The following is a 25,781-nucleotide window of genomic DNA, read 5'->3' as shown; positions in this document are numbered from 1 at the left end:
ATATCATGTTGCACACAATGCCATTTTCTGTGGTTTGTGGTTTACTGTTAAGCATTCTCAGAACGAACATTGTCTACAAAACTATAGAGTCTGACCATCATATAGCATGAAAATGAGGCCCTTCAGTGCAATCTGTCCATAGTGACAAAGATGCCCCATCTAAACTGGTCTTATTTGCTTGTGTTTGGCAAATATCCCCCCAGACCTTTGCTATCCATATACTTTGTTCGGTCACACTGCCACCCAGCTTTGTAACATCCGCAAACTTGCTAGTGTTGCTCCTAACTCCCTATTCCAAATCATTAATATATATGGTAAACAGTTGCGGCCCCAACACCGAGCCTTGCGGCACTCCACTTGCCACTGCCTGCCATTCTGAAAAGGACCCGTTCACTCCTACTCTTTGCTTCCTGTCTGCCAACCAAATTATAACACAAAGAATGCTCCATGTTATGAAGGCATGTCAGGCAGCAGCTCCTGGTTCAGGGTTGCAATTTTCCTTCCACTCGGATGAACGGAGTGATGGAGATGGGTAGTCTAAATCAGATTATGTGCAATCTTACAAGCAACATATTGTGGATGGAGACAAAAGAGACTGCAGACACTGGAATCTTGAGTAAAAAGCTGGGGTTAGAGATGCTGGTAAGCAAGGTCTCGTTATTAACCTCCGTAAACTCCATAATGGAGCAGTCTGTTGGCCCAGGTTGGGTTTACTGCCAGCATGGTCTATCTAGCCATTTTCACTGTCTCTGCGATAGATCAGGTTGATGTAGAGACATTGGCAAGGCTTGCATAGTAACCTCTGTAGTTCCAAGTAGGAACAGTTTGGTTACCCTGGATCAGGGCAGACCATCATGGAATTGGCTGGCCATACGAGTCATAGTGACCAGGGAAGCACTGCTTCATCACCTGTGATTGAGGTTTTCAGACTCCTCAATAGAATAAGTAGTTAAAGTTTTTCTCAACATATGCTTTATTTCTCCTCAGTTAGTAGAGTTCCTGATTCATTGGAATCATCACTGCCATCCTCTCTGTGACAGGTAGATACCAGCAAGAAGCTTGTCTGGCATATAATAAAACGTTATCTGATCTGCAGGGTCATGTTGTGAATCAACAATGTATTTATAATAATCCATAGGTTCTCAATACCAGCATTCCTGATTGAGTCTGAAGAAGGGTTTCGGCCCGAATTGTTGCCTATTTCCTTCACTCCATAGATGCTGCTGCACCTGCTGAGTTTCTCCAGCATTTTTGTACACCTTCCTGATTGAGTGGTGGGTTGAAGAAATGTTGTTGTGCACTCTGGCGACTTAGACATGTGGTTTCAGTCAAAGGACTGCGAGGTAATTCCGGATTCAGCCTTGCATTATACTAATCTCCACTCTGAAGGAAAACGCTGAGTATTCATGGTGACTCTTAGTCAAGAGTTGACAGTCAACTCGTATTCCCACATCTAAGGGAGACTGTGGTTTCAGCTCTAGTCATTAGCTGCTGATTATGTTATCAGTGATATGTATGAATAACTAGATAATGCATCTTCTGTGGGTAGGAAAGCCAAAACATGTTTTCCGTCTGTCGGATCAATAGAGGAACAGCAGTTCCGAGTGCAGTCAGTGATAGCTCATCCGAGGATGAGTGGTCTGGCCAAGGACTAGAGGGGTATATTTCTGATGCTTCTCAAGATTACAGAAATATGTGCAGGCCGAATCGGGTTAGCATTAGGCTTATCGGATTATGGGTTTACTTACCCAGTTTAAAATGGCTGATTGGGTTTCTGCAATTTAACTGACTCCGAGAATCAATCTAGTAGTTGCATTCTCTATCATATCTACACACATAAGGCACAGATTCTGCTGTTTGATAACAAAGCTAGTGGTGGAAGCCTATGCTGCCCTCTCAGTTTAAAGGGCATTATGTTTCTGGATCATTGGGACCCAAAGGGCATCAAGTTTCTGGATCATTGGGACCTCTTTTGGGGAAGGTGTGACCTGTACAGAAAGGTCGGGTTGCACTTGAACCCGAGTGGGACCAATATCCTGGCGGGAAGATTTGCAAAGGCTACTGGGGAGACTTTAAACTAGAAGGGTTGGGGGGAGGGACTCAAATAAAGAAAGCTAGTAGACAGTGTGTGAGGCAGGAGGCAGAGCAGGGAAGCACTCGGACCCAAAATATAGGGGAGAAAGAAGAAAAAGATAATAAACAGAGAATAAGAGGTGGTGGGTTTCTTAAATGTGTATATTTTAATGCTAGGAGCATTGTAAGAAAGGTGGTTGAGCTTAGAGCCTGGATTGACAACTGGAAGTATGATGTTGTGGCGATCAGTGAAACATGGTTGCAGGAGGGCTGTGATTGGAAACTAAATATTCCAGGAGATCGTTGCTTCAGGTGTGATAGAATTGGAGGAGCATTGGAGGTGTTGGGTGGAGGTGTTGCATTGCTTGTCAGGGAAGATAATACAGCAGTGCTTTGGCAGGATAGATTAGAGGGCTCATCTAGGGAGGCTATTTGGGTGGAACTGAGAAATGGGAATGGTGTAGTAACACTTATAGGGGTCTATTATAGACCACCTAATGGGGATCGAGAATTGGAAGAGCAAATATGTAAGGAGATAGCAGATATTAGTAGTAAGCACAAGGTAGTGATTGTGGGAGATTTCAATTTTCCACACACAGACAGGGAAACACATTCTGTAAATGGGTTGGATGGTTTGGAGTTTGTAAAATGTGTGCAGGATAGTTTTATTGCAGCAATACATAGAGGTACCTACTAGAGAAGGGGCAGTGCTGGACCTCCTGTTAGGAAATGACACAGGTCAAGTGGCGGAGGTATGCGTTGGGAAGCACTTCGGGTCCAGTGATCACAATACCATTAGTTTCAATCTAATTATGGAGAGGGTCAGAACTGGACCTAGGGTTGAGATTTTTGATTGGAAAAAGGCTAACTTTGAGAAAATGCGAAAGGATTTAAAAGGAATGAATTGGGACATTTTGTTTTATGGGAAGGATGTAGAAGATAAATGGAGGACATTTAAAGGTGAAATTTTAAGAGTACACAATCTTTATGTCCCTGTTCGGTTGAAAGGAAATAGTAAAAATTGTAAAGAGCCATGGTTTTCAAGGGAAATTGGACGGTTCGGAAAAAGAGGGAGATCTACAATAATTATAGGCAGCATGGAGTAAATGAGGTGCTTGAGGAGTATAGAGAACGTAAAAAGAATGAGGTTGCTTTGGCAAGTAAGGTGAAAGTAAATCCAAAGGATTTCTGTAGCTATATTAATAGCAAAAGGATAACAAGGGATAAAATTGTTCCATTAGAGAGTCAGAGTGGACAGCTATCTGCAGAGCCAAAAAAGATGGGGGAGATATTGAACAATTTCTTTTCTTCGCTATTCACCAAGGAGAAGGATATTGAATTATGGGAAACAAGTAGAGTAGCTATGGAAAGTATGAGATTCAAAGAAGAGGAAGTACTGACACTTTTGAAAAATATAAAAGTGGATAAGTCTCCAGGTCCTGACAGGATATTCCCTAGGACATTGAGGGAAGTTAGTGTAGAAATAGCAGGGGCTATGACAGAAATATTTCATATGTCATTAGAAACGGGAATAGTGCCAGAGGATTGGCGTACTGCGCATGTTATTACATTGTTTAAAAAGGGTTCTAAGAGTAAACCTAGGAATTATAGACCTGTTAGTTTGACGTCAGTGGTGGGTAAATTAATGGAAAGGATACTTAGAGATAATATATATAAACATCTGGATAAACAGGGTCTGATTAGGAACAGTCAACATGGATTTGTGCATGGAAGGTCATGTTTGACTAACCTTTTGGAATTTTTTGAAGAGGTTACTAGGGAAATTGATGAGGGTAAAGCAATGGATGTTGTCTATATGGAGTTCAGTAAGGCCTTTGACAAGGTTCCTCATGGAAGGTTGGTTAAGAAGGTTCAATTGTTGGGTATTAATGGTAGAGTAGCAAGATGGATTCAACAGTGGCTGAATGGGAGATGCCAGAGAGTAATGGTGAATGGCTGTTTGTCAGGTTGGAGGCCGTTGACTAGTGGGGTGCCTCAGGGATCTGTGTTTGGTCCACTGTTGTTTGTCATGTACATCAATGATCTGGATGATGGTGTGGTAAATTGGATTAGTAAGTATGCAGATGATACTAAGATAGGTGGTGTGGTGGGTAAGTAGATTTTCAAAGTTACAGAGAGATTTAGGCCATTTGGAAGAGTGGGCTGAAAGATGGCAGATGTAGTTTATGGAGTTTAATGCTGATAAGTGTGAGGTGCTACATCTTGGCAGGACACATCAAAATAGGACGTACATTGTAAATGGTAGCGAATTGAGGAATGCAGTTGAACAGAGGGATCTAGGAATAACTGTGCATAGATCCCTGAAGGTGGAACCTCATGTAAATAGGGTGGTAAAGAAAGCTTTTGGTGTGCTGGCCTTTATAAATCAGAGCATTGAGTATAGAAGTTGGGATGTAATGTTAAAATTGTACAAGGCATTGGTGAGGCCAATTCTGGAGTATGGTGTACAATTTTGGTCGCCTAATTATAGGAAGAATGTCAACAAAATAGAGAGAGTACAGAGGAGATTTACTAGAATGTTGCCTGGGTTTCAGCAAGTAAGTTACAGAGAAAGGTTGAACAAGTTAGGTCTTTATTCTTTGAAGCGCAGAAGGTTAAGGGGGGACTTGATAGAGGTTTTTAAAATGATGAGAGGGATAGACAGAGTTGACGTGGATAAGCTTTTCTCATTGAAAGTAGGGAAGGTTCAAACAAGAGGACTTAACAAGAATTAAGGGACAGAAGTTTAGGGGTAACATGAGGGGGAACTTCTTTACTCAGAGAGTGGTAGCTGTGTGGAATGAGCTTCCAGTGGAAGTGGTGGAGGCAGGTTCGATTTTATAATTTAAAAATAAATTGGATAGGCATATGGACGGGAAAAGAATGGAGGGTTATGGTCTGAGTGCAGGTAGATGGGACTAGGGGAAAATAAATGTTCAGCACGGACTTGAAGGGCCGAGATGACCTGTTTTACGTGCTGTAATTGTTATATGGTTATATATGGTTATATGTCATCAAGTTTTAGGTATATGCAAAATTGCAGCTGATAAAACCTATGGGTTGTCAGTGGATATCATTTGCGATATTACTAGTCAATAGTCAATAGTCATAGTCATTTGTCTATTAATTGTCATTAACCCTAATGAAATGCCGCAGCCACATGACACAACATAATTACATTTTAACAGTATCTCTCCACTGCACTTTGCCTCCATGTCAAGTCAAAGTCAAAGCCCCCGGCTGGCGATGGCGATTGTCCCGCGGCCATTAAAGCCACGCCGGTGGGTGGTGCGAGGTGGTCGCAGAGTCCCGCGGCCGTGAAGCCCCAAACTCTTTGCGGGATTTACTCAGGGATTCCCGGTGAGTCCGCAACGGTAGCTGGCAGCACAGCGGCAGCAGCAGCAGCAGCTGTCCTCCACCGCTCCACCCGCTCCGGTCTCGGCCAGCTCCGGGACGGCGACGGTGAGTCGTAGCACCCGGTCTTCCTGTTGGGGGCCGGTCGGGGCAGCTAGCTCTCACCGTGCTCCGGGCCAGTCTCCGGGACGGCGACGGTGAGTCGTAGCACCAGAGTCGGTTATATGAGAAGCTTGTGAACAACATCTGTGACTCAATTTTAACGGAAGTATAGAGGTTTGTATGGCTTCCAGTTTGAGCCTAAAGAAGCTTTTATGTGATAGCACAATTGTGATAGCTTGTGCTGCTTTATCATTTCTGTAGTGCCATAAGTGAGATATAAATTATTGGTTCTTTACCCACTATTTTCTAACGTTATGCAGGGTGTCTTTTGTTTGACCACTCTAATAGCCTACACTCAGTGTAATGTGCGATGTATATCAGTAAATTGTTATGCAAATATTCTTCTAATTTTCCTAATGGGACTAGTATCTTAAGATGATTATGCTTTCAGCAACTGATCTCAGCATGAAGAAACACAGCTTTTACTCAATCTCTGGCTTAGTCTCTACGTCATACTTCTTCTTTCGTGTGGCATGCACAGACTAAAGTTGTTGGACAACTTGTTCTATTTGAACTTCCGTTTATGCACGTTGAGTTGATTGCATTAGTCGAAACAGGGCAGACCACGTGAAGGTTGCAATCTTCCACCCCTACGTCATACTAACATTATGGTAGCTTGTTATAGAAAGAATCTCATGGGCATGATTGTGTACATTTGAGATTTACATCATACCCACCAGAGCAGAGATCAGGGTTGTCATTAGGTATACAAGTGCACTCAGTTGCTAGTGCCTATGATATGGAAGACAGTTCTTTTGTTATTCAATTGCCTCAAGATATTGCTGATGGCTCATTAGCAGCCAATAGAATGGATTTCCCTTTCAGCTTACAGCATGTGCAGGTTAATAAATTATGAAATTTGATGGAATATGTCTGGATATTTGCAGATAGCATTATGCAGTGTTACATGAGTTATTACTCCACAGTCTATTGTGACTACGGTCCAGTTAAGAACAATGGCCATGTATGCAAGTTAGCATCATGATATTAATCACTGATGTTTTTTCCTACCATTAATGGTTTATCTGTTTAGTGTTTCACACACAGATTGTGTCACTGCATGAAACCACAGATCTTCAAAATCTTCACGTAGTCACTCACGTGACTTCGAAATAAAATAGAAAGATTAAACGAGAACTTACTGTTTGAAGTTTGATATTTATTTTATGAGAAGTTGAAGTGAGGGATTACGTGCCCTCCACTCCCAGCCCTATTCTCATAAAGATCATGCGGTAGTTCTAGCCCTTTAATCTTCCTATAGCATAGGTCAGCAACTATTCTGTGGTTTCATACAGCTACTTTGAGGATTGACGCGCTTGCGGGCTGGCGAGGTCGTCACATATCCCTCATTTCAACTTCTCATAAAATAAAGATCAAACTTCAAATAGTAAGTTCTCGTTTAAACTTTCTAGTTTATTGCTATTTATTCCATGTAAACTAGTGACAATATTGATTCTACCAAATCTCTAACTTTTTTGCTTCAAGAAAAATACCCCAGTCTGTTCTTAAGGCTTCAAAACCATACATCTCTGCGCCTTCTCTAAAACCTTTGCATCCTTCCTAAAATTTGGTGATCAGTATTGGACACAATATTCCAGTTGCGGCTTCACAGTTTCAACATAATTTTCTTATACCTCAACTCAGGCACGGAAATCATTATCAAAATATGGAGGGGACTGGGGGACAGGGGGGACACAATACCTTGGCGGCCGCGCACGCCTGCGCACACTCACACACACGTGGAAGGCTTCAGAGGCCCTGTGAACGGTAATTTCAGCTCAATCTAGCGCTAAATGCAGCTCAACTCTGCCTGTCTCGCCTGGTCATGCCTGGACTGATGACATATTTCCCGTAAATCCAGGCAGGGCTGTAGGTTAACCTGGCGGGATAGGCAGAGTTGAGCTGGGTTTAGCGCTGCTTCTCTGCGCTGGCTGTGGGCCTGGGACACCGCTCCCGTCTGACTCCCGACGTCTCTGGCCACGCTCGGGCGTGGGTGGTGGGGGGGCTCTTGGGCGGGGACGGGGATGGTCCAGTGGTGGTTCGGCAGCGATTGCAGCGCCGGAGAGCCGGGATCGATCCTGGCTGCGGTGCAGGTCTGCCGAGAGTGTTTTGGAACGTCTCCCTCCTCCACTCATCGCGCTCTATCCTCAGTCCCACCACCCCCCCCCCCCCCCTACTTCCGCCTCTGACCAACACCTCCCTCCTCCAATCATAACACTGAACCATCATGGTCCCGCCCCATTGCCAGCTGACCGACATCTCTCTCGTACAATTGGCGCCCTAGATCTGTAGTCCCACCCCCACTGTCTCCGAAGATTTCACCGTGTTTTAAAATCCGGATTACAAAAAATGGGGGGATCGTCCCCCACCACTCAAAATGGGGGGTGGGTGGGGACGTGTCCCCCCTGCCTCCCCCCTGTATTTCCGCCCCTGCCTCAACTTATGAATCCTACCATCCCATTTGCTTTACTAAACAATCTCACCACAAGACCTTCAATGATTTATGCATACATATACCCATGAACCTCCCAACATACATTTCCTTCAAAATTCTGCCATCTATTCTATATTATCTCGGATTCTTTCTGCTAAAATGTGTAACTTCAAACTTCTCTGTATTAAGTTACATCTGCAGGGATAAGGGAATCATGGATGGATAACCAGGAAGTTTCTAACTGGTTACAAAAAAGGAAGCATGTGTAACGTTTATGAAGATGAAATCAGACAGGGCCTTTGAGAAATATAAAGCAAGCAAAAAATAACTCAAGCATAGAATTAGAAAGACCAAAAGGGGCCATGAAATGTCACTGGCAATTTGGATTAAAGACCACTTTTAAACTTTTTATACGCACATTAAAAATAAAAGGGTAACTAGGGAGAAGGTAACACCACTTAAAGATAAAGGAGTGAATTTATGCTTGGAGCCAGAGGATGCAGACAAGGTACTAAAATAGTACTTTGCATCTGTTTTCATAAAGGAGAATGATATGGAAGAGTGTGAGATATAGTAATATATCCTAGGTGTTGCGGTTCAGGAGATCAAATGAAAGGAGAAAGAATACAATTAATGGAAAGACCCTTAACAGCATTAATGTACATTGGGATCCAAGTCATTAGCTCCCTAAAGTAACAACACAAATAGAGAGTGTGGTAAAGGAGGCATGAGGAATGCTTGCCTTCATTGAGTATGTCAGGAAGTCATGTTGCAGCTTTATAAAACTTATGTTAGGCTGCATTTGGAGTATGGAATACAGTTCTGGAAGGATTTGGAGGCTTTGGAGAGGGTTCAAAAGAGGTCTACCAGAACGCTGGGTTAGAGGGTTATAAGGAGAGGTTGGACAAATGTGGATTATTTTCTCTAGAAAGTCAGAGATTGAGTGAACTAATAGAAATACATAAAATTATGAGTGGCATAGATAGAGTAGACAGCCAGAACCTTTTTCCCCAAAGTCTAGAGAATATATTTTCCCCTTACATTAGACCTCCCAAATACCTCACATTTGCTCTAATTAAATCTAATTTGCCATTCCTTCCCCCATACAGTAGCTGATCTATATCCTGCTGTATATTCTGACAGCCTTCCTTACAGTTCACGATATCAAGAATCTTAGTGCCATCTGCAAACTTACTAATCAAACAATCTACCGATTCACATTCAAGTCATTTATAAATATCACAAACAGCATCAGTCCCAGCACAGATATCAGTGGACCAACACTGGTCACATACCTTCGACTGAATACCTTCGACTGAGCCAGTTCCAAATCCATATGACAAAAGTCACTGTTAATCCTATGCATTTTAATCTTCTGGATCAACATACCATGGCATTTATCAAATGCCTTACTAATACTCATGTAGACAACATCCACTGCCCTACTCTGATCGATTACCTTTGTCACCTCCTCAAAAACTCAATCATGTTAGTAGGACGCGACCTGCCATGTCAAAGCCATGTTGACCATCCCTGATTAACCTATATTCTTCCAAATGGGAGTAAATCCTATCCTGAAGAATCCTCTCCAATAGTTTCCCTGCCACTAATCTGAAACTCACTGGCATATAGTTCCCTTCCAACTAAAGGTAGAACATTAGGTATTTTCCAGTTCTTTGGGACCTTGCCTGTGGCTAGAAGAAATGCAAAGATCTTCCTCAAGGCTCCCACAATCTCCTATCTTGCCTCTCTTAATATCTGGGAAGAATTCTATCAAACTGTCCTTTCATATTAGTATTCTCCACACATCTCACTGTTCACCATGTCCTTCTACTCAGTGAAAATGGATGAAAAGTACTAATTTGGTCCCTCATCTACATTCCTCGACTCCAAACACAAATTCCCTCCTTTACCCTTGAGTAATCATACCTTGGTTATCCTCTAGTTTTTAACATAGTTAGTAAAAACTTTGGGATTGTCCTTAATCCGGCTTGCAGAAGACATTTTATGGCCTCTTTTGGCCCTTTTAATCATTCGCTAGATTTCTTTCTTCCTTTCTTTATATTACCCATGGGGTCTGTCTGATTCAAACCTGTTAAACCTTACAGGCACTTTCTTTTTCATTTTGACCAAATTTACAACCTCTTTTGTCATCCAAGGTTCTCTTACTTTGTCATCCTTACCCCTCCTCCTTAGTGGAATATGCCAGCTTTGAATATTGATCAATTGACCTCTAAACAATAGTAAAATTAAATGAGAACTTACCAGTTTGAGGTTTGATTTTTATTTTATGAGGAGTTACGATGAGGGATTACGTGACGACCCCGCCAGCACGCATGCGTGACATGCTTCAAAGCAGCGGTGTGGAATCACCAGAACACAGTAATTGAAATAAACATAGTAAAGATAAGAAGAATTAGGATACCAGTTGACCTTTATAATTGAGGGTGGGAGCGGAGGTCATGTAATCCCTCATCGTAACTCCTCATAAAATAAAGATCAAACTTCAAACTGGCAAGTTCTCGTTTAATCTTACTATTTTACTTCGGAGTCACGTAAGTGACTACGTGAAGATTTTAAAGCACTGTGATTTCAAGCCGTGTAACAGTACATGCTTCACTCACTGCCGAAGTCATCCAAGGGAGGAAATATGTTATCGTAATCAAACATGAATCAGTTTTAAACAAAACAATAACAATATTTATTTTAAACAAAGAAAATAACGCTCCCCCGCGCTTAAATTATATATTTGCCGAATTTAAAATCCTTTCTGCAAACATTGCAGGTTTGGCAATCGGCTTATTATAGAACGTTTGGAAAGTCCTTTCCATGGACCACCCCGCTGTTGCCAGGATATGGTCCATTGGCACGTCCATTTTCCTAGCCACCGATGTTGCTGCTGCCCTTGTGGAGTGAGATGTAAAAATGTCAGTATCCACCACAGCAGCTCCCAATACCTGCCTGAGCCATCTTGAGATGGTTTGTACCGACACCCGATCATGTGGCCTTTTGTAGCTGACCCATAGTGCCTTTTCTCTCCCTCGGGATTCTTTTGTTGTGCTAAGATATAGCAGCAGATGTGACATGATACATAAACGGGGGTCAGGTGGGTACGCCCGGAATTCCATTGTTAGTCCTGAAGTTCCCGGTCTGCTCTGCTTGACCAGCTCCCAAATTGTGAATGTAACTTGGTCAGCTGATATGACCATGTTGTCCAGTCTTAGATGGTGTAGGGACTGGACCCTTTGGGCTGAGACTAAAGCCATCAGCATTACCATTTTCAGGGTGAGCTGTTCCAGAGTCAGGGATCTGGCTGGTGACCATCCCCTTAGAAATGACAGGACGACACTGACGTCCCAGATCTGGGTGTACCTTGGTCTAGGGGGGGTTGGTATTAAAAATACCTTTCTTTAGTTTGGCCACCAGCAGATGTGATCCTATGGACTGTTGTCCTGGTGCCTGCCATAGATAGGCTGACAGAGCACTCCTAGCACAATTAATTGTACTGTAACTCAGACCTTCATCGTAGTCAAGGCTGGACAGAAACTCCAGTACGTTCGTTATCGTCGCTGTTCTATATGTCGCCCCAGTCCTCAAGCAGTATGCTTCCCATTTCCTGATGTTGGAGAGGTATTGTTTCTTGGTGGACTGTCGGTAAGATGCCATCATCATGTCCATGGTCCTGTTTGATAGTCCCAGATCCAATAGTGGTCTTTTTAAATTCTGCAACCCAACAGATTTATTCTGTCATGGCACGGATGGCTCTCACCTGTGACAGGGTGGGCCAACAGATCTGGTCTTCTGGGAATGGTCATGGGTGGTTCCGTGACCATATCAAGGACCACAGGGAACCATGGCTGTGTAGGCCAGTCGGGTACTACCAAAATACCTGAAGCTGAGTCCAGTTGTATTTTGCTTAGGACCCGACTGATGAGGCAGAAGGGGGAAAACGCATAGAAAAACAATTTTCCCCAATTCAGCGAGAACGCGTCCATCGCTGCTGCCTCAGGGTCTGGTTCCCAAGCGACATATGTTGATAACTGGTGATTCAGTCGGGATGCGAAGAGATCGATTTCTGGTGTTCCATATCGCTTTGTAATATTAGCAAATACTTTGGGGTTCAACATCCATCGGTGTTGTCATTGAATTTTCGTGACCTGATGTCTGCCACTGTATTAAGCTTACCTGATAGGTAAGTTGCTGATAGCCAAATATGTCTGTCGACACACCATTGCCAAATTGTGTTGACCAGATTGTCACATGATATCGATTTTATTCCGCCCATATGGTGAATATAGGCCACCACTGTGATATTGTCAATTTGTAGGCGGACATGCAAATGGTGCATAGCTGAACAGTAAGCTTTTAGCCGATAAAACGCACCCAACATTTCTAAATAATTTATACCCAGTGTCTGTAGTAGTGATGATTCTTGTATATTCCATCTACCACCAGTACTAGATATAGTGTTAGTTGCTCCTCAGCCTTGAGCACTAGCATCCGTTTGCATCATGATTGTTGGGTTATTGATAATGATGGGGCTGGAACTATGCCAAATATTTATTTTCCACCATTGTAATTCTGATATTGCTTTGGCTGGTAATTTCATGGGTTAATCAAAATGACCCTTATATTGTTTTAGCGCTTGCACCTTTGCTCTTTGTAAGTTTTGGTAATGCAAAGGTCCAAGCTGGGTAGCTGGAAATGCTGCTACTAATTTCCCAATTACTCTTGCCACCTGTCGAATAGTTGGTTGATTGGTAACCATCAATTTGTTGCAGGCTTGTACCAATTCTGCTGCTTTCTCTTTTGGCAATGTTACAGACATGTGGACTGAGTTAATTGTGAATCCCAGATAGTCCATAGTTGTGGATGGTGTCAACTTAGATTTATCTGGATGGATAACAAACCCCAGAGTTTCAAACAATTGTTTAGTAGCTAATACTGCTGATTTAGCTAATTCCAGGGTTTTGCCCACTATTAAAATGTCATCAAGATACACCATGACAATATGTTTTTGTTTTCTTAGTATTGCCAAGGCTGGTTTTAATATCTTAGTAAATAATTTTGGGGCTGATGTTAGACCATTTGGCAACGCTTTACACTGCCATTGTTGCCCCATCCAGTTAAACTTTAGGTATCTATGATGATCCTTATGAATGGGTACTGAATAGTATGCATCTTTTAGATCGATGCATGCCATGAAGTATCCTTTGGAAATCAATTGTTTGGCAGTAACAAATGTTTCCATTTTGAAATGTATATACTGGACAAAAGTATTCAGTGTCGTCAAGTCAATGATGATGCGACATCCACCATCTTTCTTGGTTTTTGTAAAGATATTTGATACGAATTCCAAAAGGTCATGTTCTGTTTTTTCTATGACTCCTTTTGTATGTAATCTCACCAGTTCTGCCTGTCCCTCGCATTTTTCTCTTTGTGAGAGGGTAAACTCCCTGTGGGGTGCATGCTGAACTGGTGGCATACTTTTTTGAATGAATTCAATTTTGTATCCCTGAATACTTTGTAGTATATAATTATCAAGAGTGATAGTCCTCCATGCTTCCAAAAACAGGTGTAACCTTCCCCCAGTTAGTACATGCCCTGCACGTTTTATGTTCTGGAAGGAACCAGACCCACCTACCTCCATGGTTACCGGTAGTGTTCATTTCTTGGGTTTCAGGTTCTTCGTCGGTCGAGGTGTTGCTGTGTGGGGGTGGCGCATCTTCCATGGAATCCGCTCTGGGCCCTGGCCTAAAAAAGACCTCCAGGGATGATATGCGGGCCCCATGCTTTCACCAGTACCATGATGTTGACGCCTACTGGTGGATGCGTAGGGGTGCTGCCGTCTGGGTTGTGTGGTTTTGCTCGTTCCGGGGCCTGCCCTCATGAGTCCAAGCACTTTCGACTCCTCATCCAGATCTTTTACCTGTTTCGACAGGTCCTTTCCAAATAGCAGGATTTGAGGTTGTGAGGTCGTGGATTTGCACAACCCTGCAAATTTGGGATTGAGGGCAGGTCTGATGGCATCTTTCCGCAGGCTGTTAATCTCGTACTGTGTGTTGCACAGTAGAGCCAGGGTGTCCTGCTGGTTGGCAGTCATTTCGACACCATCCACGGAACGAGCATAGGATGTAATGGCTGACATCAGGAGCTTCAGAATTTTTTGGAGTTTTACCTCTTGGGTACGTATGCCCAACCCAATGTACCCCCAGATTTGGCTGTTGACGGCCGGTACATTGAGTGAGATGCAATTCTCCGGTGGCGTGTTTCTGTCCAATGCCTCATTCATTACCTGTTCTTGTAGTGGGTTGAAGGACAGGTAGTCAATACTGGCCACCAGTTTAGACTGCAACGGCTGTCCCGCTCGCGGTGTTACTGCGTAGCGGTTTAACACTCCCAGCAGCTCTTCCTGTTCCTGCACCCCCGGCATACTGCTGTTGTCTTCGGCCACGGACCCCTCTTCTTGACCAGCCCAGCCCTGGTCGCCATTGCTCCCCTCTGCTGAGGGAGATGCGATGGACAGTGCTGGATATTGCACTGTTGTGGGTGTGTATGCACTCCCTTGGTGAGCTTGCCCCATCTCCCGGAGCAAGTTTCGCTGGAGCATTTGCTCCATCAACGGCTCCATGCGGAACAAACGATCACCTTTGCCGCTCTCGGGCGGCGTGTCTTCCGGACCGGACTCATTGGAGTCTACCGGCCGGACCGACTTCTGCTTTGCCTTGCCTCCAACCCGCTGCGGAAGTTCGAGCTGAGCAGCTAGCAGTGTTGGGTTTGGCTCTACAGAGATTGCATCGGTGACTGTGGACCTCAGCGAGTGCGGTCCAGGTGCCGCCGGTCGCCCCCCACTGCTGGAACCCTCCTGGGCCATCACAGTCGGACGGGGTGCGACCTTCTTTGTTTTTTTGCCCTTGTCCATGTTGTCTACAAAACAGAGCACAACAAGGGTTTCACAAAATACAACCTCAGAATAAGTTTTACTTACCTGGAGGTCCCGTTTTAAACTCTATTGCAGAAGAGCTCATTCCCCCGCCTGTCGCTGTTGCACTGCGTGAGACGCTATGTCGCGCATACGTGCTGGCGGGGTCTTCACAAAGTCACTCACGTGACTCCGAAGTAAAATTCCCATGTGAGTAGCAATGTTACAAAATTTTGAGATTTAAAAAATCAAGTCTGCAATTTATCCCATCAGATAAAGCATAACAATAAGTTTAATTTGACACCAAATTCACTTTCATATCTCAAGTATTAAAAAGGTTATGACCATTTTCATACTCGGAAATTAGCATCTTGTTCCCTATTGATTTTCAATGGACATTACAAAAAAGCTGTGATCTTGGATAGTCAAAGCCCATTTCTTAAGGAAAGATTAACATTTTTAAATAGCCTAAGTGTCCAAAGATTATTCACAAATAATTCACAATATAACATGATTTTTATATCTAATTTACATTAATTTATAGGCCAAATGGAAGGAATTTAGTGTTCAATTGCTGTAAATAACTGCCCATTTAAATCAGCTTTCTAGTGGGTTCATGTGAACGCGCTGGTTTAGAACGTTGACATAGCGCTGGATTAGTGCCCTCAAATGCCGAGAAAAATACTGCGGGATATAAAAAGCCCAAATTGAACTACTCGCTATAGATAACTTGATATTCAGGGTTATATATATGCCCCATTTAATGTAAAAATAAGGTACATACCTTTAATTGTTTGCTTTATAAAACCCTGGGGCTGCGAGAGGTTGCGAAATGAGACAGTAATTTTAAAACTATTAGAACTATATTATCGAGGCCTATAAAACTAATAATACCTTTTGCGACCGGGTCTTGCAGCGATTTTCCGTTAATGATTTACTAGGCTGAACATGTGTGATTAGTACAGCCTAGTAAAAATCGCGTTTTAAACCCGCCCCCTCCAAACAGCGCCAAAATCGCCGACATGGCTGAGGGCAGATTCCCAATGACGATTCAGGTAGGTTTTGTAACATACCTAATGTGAGGTGTAGACTTCCTCAATAACAATTTGGCTTCTCAAGTTGAACTATCCACATACTGTTATAAGAAACCCGCTTGGATACACCTCAAAATTCCTGATTTGTCTAAACCTTTGGCACTGAGCAAGTCCCAGTCAATATTGGGAAAGTTAAAATCACCCACATCTTTCAGTAATCTGTCTACATATCTTTATCTCCCGCTTCCTACTGGGGCGCCTATAGTGCAACCCCTTTAGAGCATTTGCACCTTTCTGATTTCTAAGCTTTACCCATACTACCTCAGCAGACAAACCCTCCAGTATGTCTTCTCTGAGTGCCACCATGATAGTCTTCCCAATCAGAATGGCCACAACATCATCATCCCAAGCATCAATCCAGGCCCTAAGTTCATTTGATTTCTCCACAATACTCCTTGCTTTGAAATAAACATACTTCAGCCCATTAGTGTCACTATATTACCTCATCTCCCCGTGGTGTTTCTGACCTACGACTCTGGTTCTCACACGCCCGCCTTACTAGTATAGCACGAGTGACCCTCCCTGCAAGGATACCGGTCCCCCTCCAGTTCAGATGCAACCCATCGCTTTTGCACAGGTCATCTCTGCCCCAGAAATGACCCCAATGATCTAAAAATCTGAATCCTTGCCCCAACTCATTCATCTGTCCTATCTTCCTATTTCTATCCTTGCCAGCACATGGCACTGGGAGTAATCCAGAGATTATTACCTATGGTCCTGCTTTTTATTCTTCTGTCTAATTCCCCAAATTAATTCTACAGGACCTCATCCTCTTTCCCTTATATATATGGTCATGTTTCCTATTTCTCAAACAACAAATGATGTTTAATTTTTTACAACAAATTTACTGTTTAAGAGGACATTTAATTGATTTATTTTGGACATATGGCAACAAAACATGGAATTAAAAAGTCAAACATGCACATTTTCAAAGGAATTGTAATATCACATTGACACTTATTACCTCTGAAGCACATTCTTGTAATGTGCCAACAACTGGAATAAGCATATTTTCATGAGGAGACTTCAACAAGCATCCCAGCAGAGGAATACCACCAGATCTACGGATTGCTTCCTTATTTTTTTTACTTCTACTGCAGCTCCAAAGTGCAAGAGCACCACAACGTGCAACTTCAATATCTTTCTTTTGCTCTTCAGTTAGATGAGCTGAAAGTATTGGATCACAGTTCAAAAGACCAACCTGAAATACAAAAGAAAACTTATACATTTTGTTTTCAATTTACTTGTGGAATGTGGGCAACAGTAGAAAATATGTGTATCCCTAATAGAATGTAACTACATTTATGCAATTGGCATTAACACATTTTCAAAATAAAAAAAATAAAAATTGTAAACCATCTAGAAAATTAAATTACTGAAGTGGTTTATTAGAAAATAAAAATATTTGGGAAAAGAATAGGATTAAGAATTGCAGGGGAAAAGATTAATGAAACAGCCAGAAGATCTGAGAGGAACCCACGATCATGCAACTGAGGTTCCTTCCTTTCCCCGGCCTCAAGGGAGCTTGGAATCATAACACTTTTTAAAAAGATGTCACGACATGAAAGTTGCTAGTTAGAGTGCGATTATTACGTCTTTTTAATAAAGAGATGGTTAGATTTCTCTTAAAAACTGCTTAGTTCTTGATACATTTGTGCTTTTGCAATTGTGTTAGGTATGCAACTTCACAATGCTGATCGACAACAGTAAGGGAATAGTGAATAAAGTATATGTTAGGTTGAAGTGAAATTTAGATGGAAATTTAGAGGCGATGGTATTCTCTAGATATTGCTGCCATTTTCCTTTTTGATGGTAGATGTGCATTTAGGTTATCTTAGTGAGTTGTTGCATGATAGTAAATACTGCAGACACTGCTCATTGACCCAGTGGACTGTTATATTCTGGATGGTATGAGATGATTTATTGATGTTGCCGTTGCACCCTTCTAATGGGGACAATAGACAATAGACAATAGGTGCAGGAGTGGGCAATTCGGCCCCGAATCAGCACCGCCATTCAATGTGATCATGGTTGATCATCCACAATCAGTACCCCGTTCCTGTCTTACCCCCATATCCCCTGACTCTGCTATAACCATATAACAATTACAGCACGGAAACAGGCCATCTCGGCCCTACAAGTCCATGCCGAACAAATTTTTTTCCCCTTAGTCCCACCTGCCTGCACTCGTACCATAACCCTCCATTCCCTTCTCATCCATATGCCTATCCAATTTATTTTTAAATTATACCAATGAACCTGCCTCCACCACTTCCACTGGGAGCTCATTCCACACCGCCACCACTCTCTGCGTAAAGAAGTTCCCCCTCATATTACCCCTAAACTTCTGTCCCTTAATTCTGAAGTCATGTCCCCTTGTTTGAATCTTCCCTATTCTCAAAGGGAAAAGCTTGTCCACATCAACTCTGTCTATCCCTCTCATCATTTTAAAGACCTCTATCAGGTCCCCCCTTAACCTTCTGCGCTCCAGAGAATAAAGACCTAACTTATTCAACCTATCTCTGTAACTTAGTTGTTGAAACCCAGGCAACATTCTAGTAAATCTCCTCTGTACTCTTTCTATTTTGTTGACATCCTTCCTATAATTTGGCGACCAAAATTGTACCCCATACTCCAGATTTGGTCTCACCAATGCCTTGTACAATTTTAACATTACATCCCAGCTTCTATACTCAATGCTCTGATTTATAAAGGCTAGCATACCAAAAGCTTTCTTTACCACCCTATCTATATGAGATTCCACCTTCAAGGAACTATGCACGGTTATACCCAGATCCCTCTGTTCAACTGTATTCTTCAATTCCCTACCATTTACCATGTACGTCCTATTTTGATTTGTCCTGCCAAGGTGTAGCACCTCACATTTATCAGCATTAAACTCCATCTGCCATCTTTCAGCCCATTTTTCCAAATGGCCTAAATCACTCTGTAGACTTTGGAAATCCTCTTCATTATCCACAACACCCCCTATCTTAGTATCATCTGCATATTTACTAATCCAATTTACCACACCTTCATCCAGATCATTGATGTACATGACAAACAACAAAGGACCCAACACAGATCCCTGAGGCACCCCACTAGTCACCTGCCTCCAACCCGATAAACAGCCATCCACCATTACCCTCTGGCTTCTCCCATTCAGCCACTGTTGAATCCATCTTGCTATTCCTGCATTTATACCCAACAGTTGAACCTTCTTAACCAACCTTCCATGAGGAACCTTGTCAAAGGCCTTACTAAAGTCGATATAGACAACATCCACTGCTTTACCCTCGTCAATTTCCCTAGTAACCTCTTCAAAAAATTCAAGAAGATTAGTCAAACATGACCTTCCAGGCACAAATCCATGTTGACTGTTCCTAATCACACCCTGTTTATCTAGATGCTTATATATATTGTCTCTAAGTATCTTTTCCATTAATTTGCCCACCACTGAAGTCAAACTAACAGGTCTATAATTGCTAGGTTTACTCTTAGAACCCTTTTTAAACAATGGAACAACATGCGCAGTACGCCAATCCTCGGGGACTATTCCCGTTTCTAATGACATTTGAAATATTTCTGTCATAGCCCCGGCTATTTCTACACTAACTTCCCTCAATGTCCTAGGGAATATCCTGTCAGGACCTGGAGACTTATCCACTTTTATATTTTTCAAAAGTGTCAGTACTTCTTTTACTTTGAACCTCATAGTATCCATAGCTAGCTACTCTACTAGTTTCCCTTACCTCACATAATTCAATATCCTTCTCCTTGGTGAATACCGAAGAAAAAAAATTGTTCAATATCTCCCCCATCTCTTTTGGCTCTGCAGATAGCTGTCCACTCTGTCTCTCCAATGGACCAATTTTATCCCTCGTTATCCTTTTGCTATTAATATAGCTGTAGAAACCCTTTGGATTGACTTTCACCTTACTTGCCAAAGCAACCTCATATCTTCTTTTAGCTTTTCTAATTTCTTTCTTAAGATTCTTTTTACATTCCTTATACTCCTCAAGCACCTCATTTACTTCATGCTGCCTATAATTATTGTAGATCTCCCTCTTTTTCCGAACAAGATGTCCAATTTCCCTTGAAAACCAGGGCTCTTTCCAATTTTTACTGTTTCCTTTCAACCGAACAGGAACATAAAGATTCTGTACTCTTAAAATTTCCCCTTTAAATGTCCTCCATTTCTCTTCTACATCTTTCCCATAAAACAAAATGTCCCAGTTCACTCCTTTTAAATCATCTCGCATCGCATCAAAGTTAGCCTTTCTCCAATCAAAAATCTCAACCCTAGGTCCAGTTCTGACCCTCTCCATAATTATCTTGAAACTAATGGTATTGTGATCACTGGACCCGAAGTGCTCCCCAACGCATACCTCCGCCACCTGTCCCATCTCATTTCCTAACAGGAGGTCCAGCACTGCCCCTCCTCTAGTAGGTACCTCTATGTATTGCTGCAAAAAACTATCCTGCACACATTTTACAAACTCCAACCTATCCAGCCCATTTACAGAATGTGTTTCCCAGTCTATGTGTGGAAAGTTGAAATCTCCCACAATCACTACCTTGTGCTTACTACTAATATCTGCTATCTCCTTACATATTTGCTCTTCCAATTCTCGTTCCCTGTTTGGCGGTCTATAATACACCCCTATAAGAGTTGCTACACCTTTCCCACTTCTCAATTCCACCCAAATAGCCTCCCTAGATGAGCCCTCCAATCTATCCTGCCAAAGCACTGCTGTAATATCTTCCCTGACTAGCAATGCAACACCTCCACCTCTTGCCCCTCCAATTCTATCACACCTGAAGCAGCGAAATCCTGGAATATTTAGTTTCCAATCACAGCCCTCCTGCAACCACGTTTCACTGATCGCCACAACATCATACTTCCAGGTGTCTATCCAGACTCTAAGCTCATCAACCTTTCTTACAATGCTCCTAGCATTAAAATATGCACATTTAAGAAAACCCCCTGCCTCTTATTCTCTGTTTATTTCCTTTTTTTTCTTTCTCCTCTTGTGTCCGAGTGCTTCCCATTTCTGCTTCCTGCCTCCCATTCTGTCTACTACCTTTCGCTATTTGAGTCCCTCGCCCCAACCATTCTAGTTTAAAGTCTCCCCAGCTGCCTTTGCAAATTTTCCCGCTAGGATATTGGTTCCCCTCGGGTTCAAGTGCAACCCATCCGTTCTGTACAGGTCCCACCTTCCCCAAAAGAAGTCCCAATGATCCAGGAACTTGAATCCCTGCCCTCTGCACCAGTCTTTCAGCCACGCATTTATCCTCCACCTCGCTCCATTCCTACTCTCACTGTCGCGTGGCACAGGCAGTAATCCTGATATGGTTACCTTTTTGGTCCTTTTTCTTAACTCTCCTCCCAACTCCCTAAATCCTCCCTTCAGGACCTCTTCCCTTTTTTTTCCTATGTCATTGGTACCTATATGTACCACGACCTCAGGCTCCTCTCCCTCTGATTTAAGGATATCTTGGATGCGTTGAGACACGTCCGAGACCTTGGCACCAGGGAGGCAGACCACCATCCTGGTCTCCCGACTGCGTCCACAGAATCGCCTATCCGACCCCCTAACAATAGAGTCCCCAATTACTATGGCCCTCTTTTTTTCCCTAGCTTTTGGAGCAACAGGGCCGGTCTCTGTGCTGGAGGCCCGTCCGCTGTCACTACCCCCGGGTAGGCTGTCACCCCCCCATCCGTACTCAAACAGGAGTACTTATTTGCGAGGTGTACCGACATTGGAGTACTCACTCGTTCCTGCCTCTGCCCCTTGCCCTTCCTTAACGTGACCCACATGTCTCTCTCCCGTGGTTTTGGAGTGACCACCTCTCTATAACTCCCCTCTATGACCTCCTCACTCTCCCTGATCAGAGCGAGGTCATCGAGCTGCTGCTCCAGGATCCTAATACGGTCCCTTAGGAGCCCCATCTCGCTGCACCTGGAGCAGATGTGGATGTCTGGAGGGCCATCCGACACCATGACCTCCCACATCTGACATCCAGAACAGTATACTGCTCTGACTGTCATTCTCCCGCCTTACCCTGGATCTGATACCAGTATAACACAATAGAAACTGCTGGGAGAAATCAGCAGGTATCTGACTCACAACAGCTGCTCCCTCGTGACCTTTAAACTGCACCTTTATTATATAAACAAAAAGCACTGTACCTTTAGCCCACTGTACCCTTGGCTCACTGTACCTTTACTAAAGCACTGCCCCTTTAACCAGAAAGCACAAATGCTAACCTGATGTTGCACCCAATCAGCTGCTTCCTCTAGTCTGCTTCCACCAATCAGCGGCTTCCACCAGAATCCTCACTATGGAGTGTGGAACGTTACGGAATTTCGTAAACCCTGACCCTCCTCCACTGCACCAACGGTCCTGGGCCTCTGTGAAAACAAGCCCTTTCTTTTGCTATCTTTAAGAGCTCTACCTAACTCTCTCTTGAAAGCATCTAGAGAACCGACCTCCACCGCCTTCTGAGGTAGAGAATTCCACAGACTCACAACTCTCTGTGTGAAAAGGTTTTTCCTCATCTCGGTTCTAAATGGCTTACCCCTTATTCTTAAGTAAAGTATTTCATCACACTCTACCTTGAAGGTGGAGAGCTAATGGATTTGTAAGTAAACCATTCTCAAAGAGCATCAAGTTTGGTACAGTCTTGCATTGCTGGTTAACATTTTGGTCAATGAAAATGTACAAGGTGTTTACTGTGAAGGGACACTGCGATGAAGATACTATTAAAGTCAAAGGATGATGCCATATCCTGAGACAAATTGGTTATAAATATTACTGGCCAGGCCTGGATATTACCCCAGGTCCAGTTGTAGACTGCTAGACTATTGGAAGCGATAATAAAAGAGTTCAGCACTGTGAAATCATCAACAAACAACTACGGACCTGCTGATGGAGATAATGTCAATGATGCAGCTGAAATTGATTAGACAGAATACTACCCTGAACACATTGAATTATTGTTCTTCTGGAGTCAATTCCAACTTCCTTTATATAATAAACCCCTGCCACTGAAGGGTTCTCCCTTTTGATTCTAACTAACTTCAGCTTTTCAAAGGTTGCATTGCACCAAAGTGTCAAATATTGACTTGATATAAAGGCCAGATACATTCCTAATTCTTCTCCAGCATCCAGCTATTATCCCCAGGCTGAATAAAAAATGTGATGAGGTCTGGATCAGAGTACTTTTGTTGAACTCAAACTGAACATCAGAGAGTGCCTTACATTCAATTACAGCCGCACTAAAACTATTTTTTTCCCATACCCATGGCTTACTGCTTTCTTTGGCAACATTGTAAGCTTATTTCTTGATCTAATATTATGTTTAATTTTGCTTGTTAGACAAGGTTTGAACATTTTGCATGTCTGGTTTTTTAGCTTCAAAATGATATATATTTGTTATGATCAAATATAACAAATACGGCTTGTGGTGACATGTGTTGTAATTCTTCAATTTTTCGCCTCTGTCTTGATTGTTATACCTTTCAATGTAGTTTGCCTATTTACCATAGTCAAGTCATGCGTCTTAGCTTTGTAGTTTGCTTTGTTTAGATTTAAGACCATGGTTGTGGCTTGAACTAATTTTTTCTTACAACATGGCTCAGACTTCCCTCTTCACTTCTTAACATCCTCTCATACTACAGTTACTCTTGCAAGCTTTCATTGCTTCTCCAAACTCTCACTCACATAGAGCAAGTTGCTCCATCGTTATAATTCTTCTCTTAGTTTCCTGCTATGCAAAGAAACGTGGGACTATGTTAAAGTGCTATGTAAATACAAAGAACACTTTAAAGTGACGTGTAAATACAAGTATTGTACACAAACTATTTATCTTAGTTTAGTTAGTTTATTGTCACATGTACCGGGGTACAGTGAAAAACTTTAATTATGTGCTAACCAGTCAGTGCAAAGTGCAAAGACATTACATGATTACAATCGACCCATCCACAATGTATCTTCTCATCTATTTATGGTATTTTTGCAAAAAAACACAGTTGTCAACAGACTGGACAATAAAGGTTGTTGAGACAAACCAAATAGTTCTGAGTAAGGTTTATAAATTTATGATAAAATGATTACTTACCAGACGCTGAATTCCAGCATGAAGCCTGACTGTGTGCCTTGCTTTGTTGAACTTGGCTATATTGGCAATAGTTTCAGCTGCCAAACATTTGAGGTCTTTATTGGGGGAGTCCAAAATGTTCACCAAAGTCTCTATGCCACCTAGATCTGCTAAGCATCGCCGAATTTGTGGATTTTTACTAATTTCTTTCAGGATCTTCAAAGAACCAACCTATGTACAAATGTCATCTTTAATTTTCATGAACTGAAGCAAACAATGCAGAGAACATTGTAGATATATTAACTTGTCATGCTTTCTTTATTATTTGAATAGAAACATCTTTCATGTATAATAGTGAGTGAGTTCTGTCTGGAAGATATTGATCAAATTGAACTGAATTCTGTCCAGCCCCACCCATGGATCTTCCCTGCCCCTCCAACCCCAATAAAGGGATACTGGGGGGGTCACAGTTTCAACGGTAGAAGCAAGTATACTGAGAGGGGACAACAAAATGCTCTCAATGATTCTTTGGTTTATTTTGTTTTAATTATTATTGTCATGTGTACGAAGATGCAGTGAAAAACTGTTTATGTGCTATCCAGACATATGATACTATATATGAGTAGATCAGGTAGTGCAAAGGGAATATATACAGAATGCAGAATATAGTTGTAAAGAAGTCTCAACAACACATTGTCTTAACTGTAGCTTTTATTAACTGTTCACATAATTGCTATACTAGCTGTACGTGGTCTGTCACTGGAGCTAGAGAGAGAGACCCCAGGGAGGGAACATGCAATTATACACCTAATAAGGGGAGTGGTTAAGGGTGGTGAGGTCACTATGTTAAAGGCACATGCACTAGCTATCTACATCCTTCCTCTTGGAACAAAGCAATATAACAGTGACAGGGCGACCACGTCTCATGCGCTACAAGCAGGCATACAATGATTACAGAGCTAAACAAAATCCCCGTAGCGAACAGGCGGCTTGACCAGCCTGCCTGACCGGGTGCGAAGCTCGCCACCTCCTCCCCCTGCAGGAACAAGAGCAGCCGGGGCCGGGGCAGGCGAGCGAACCGGGGATACAGGGGGAGAAGAGGCAGGAGAAGACCCACCCGCCGGCGGGGTAGAGGGAGAACGAGGGCTGGGAGGCGGAGACGGGGGCTTAATCAACGGCGAAGGGAGGGATCTGGGCACCTGCGGAACGGCAGGAGCGGAAACAGGCAAGGGAGGGGAGAAGGGGACAGCAGGCGGAGGTCGGGGCTCGTTAACGAGCAGCAGATGCTGGCGGGAACGGCAGTAGATGACCCCGTCGTGGTCCACCAAGTAAGACCGCGGTGAGCCGGCATCACCGACCACCGTGGCGAGCTTGTAGTGGCCAGAGGCAGTCTGCATCCGGACGACCTGGCCGGGAAACAGGGGCGGCAGGGGGCGGCAGGACTGGTCGTGGGAGCGCTTCTGCGAGTCATGCTTGGTGGTGATACGCTCCTGGACAGTAGCAGGGGGGAGAACAGAGGGAACAAGGGATTGCTGGGCAACAGGGAGGGGGGGGCGAGTTCTGCGAGACAGCAGTCGTTGTGCCGGCGAACCCAGGGCAGGGTCACGGGAGATGTTGCGGAGATTAAGTAGGGCCAGGT

General features: G+C 43.1%; 1 protein-coding gene across 1 annotated transcript in view; it reads right to left on the bottom strand.

The window, feature by feature from the left end:
* odad2 (outer dynein arm docking complex subunit 2) overlaps positions 1-25,781 on the bottom strand; it is a 308,719-nt gene that overhangs the window by 174,499 nt on the left and 108,439 nt on the right. Inside the window, exons 12-13 of the mRNA XM_055651852.1 lie at positions 24,164-24,373; positions 17,004-17,240 (exon numbers count right to left, since the gene is read on the bottom strand). Of these exons, the coding sequence (XP_055507827.1) occupies positions 17,004-17,240; positions 24,164-24,373 (447 nt within the window). The remainder of the gene's footprint in view (positions 1-17,003; positions 17,241-24,163; positions 24,374-25,781) is intronic.

The sequence above is a fragment of the Leucoraja erinacea genome, chromosome 2, assembly GCF_028641065.1.
Source record: "Leucoraja erinacea ecotype New England chromosome 2, Leri_hhj_1, whole genome shotgun sequence".
Taxonomy (NCBI): Eukaryota; Metazoa; Chordata; class Chondrichthyes; order Rajiformes; family Rajidae; genus Leucoraja; species Leucoraja erinaceus.
This window is presented reverse-complemented; position numbering and strand designations above follow the sequence as displayed.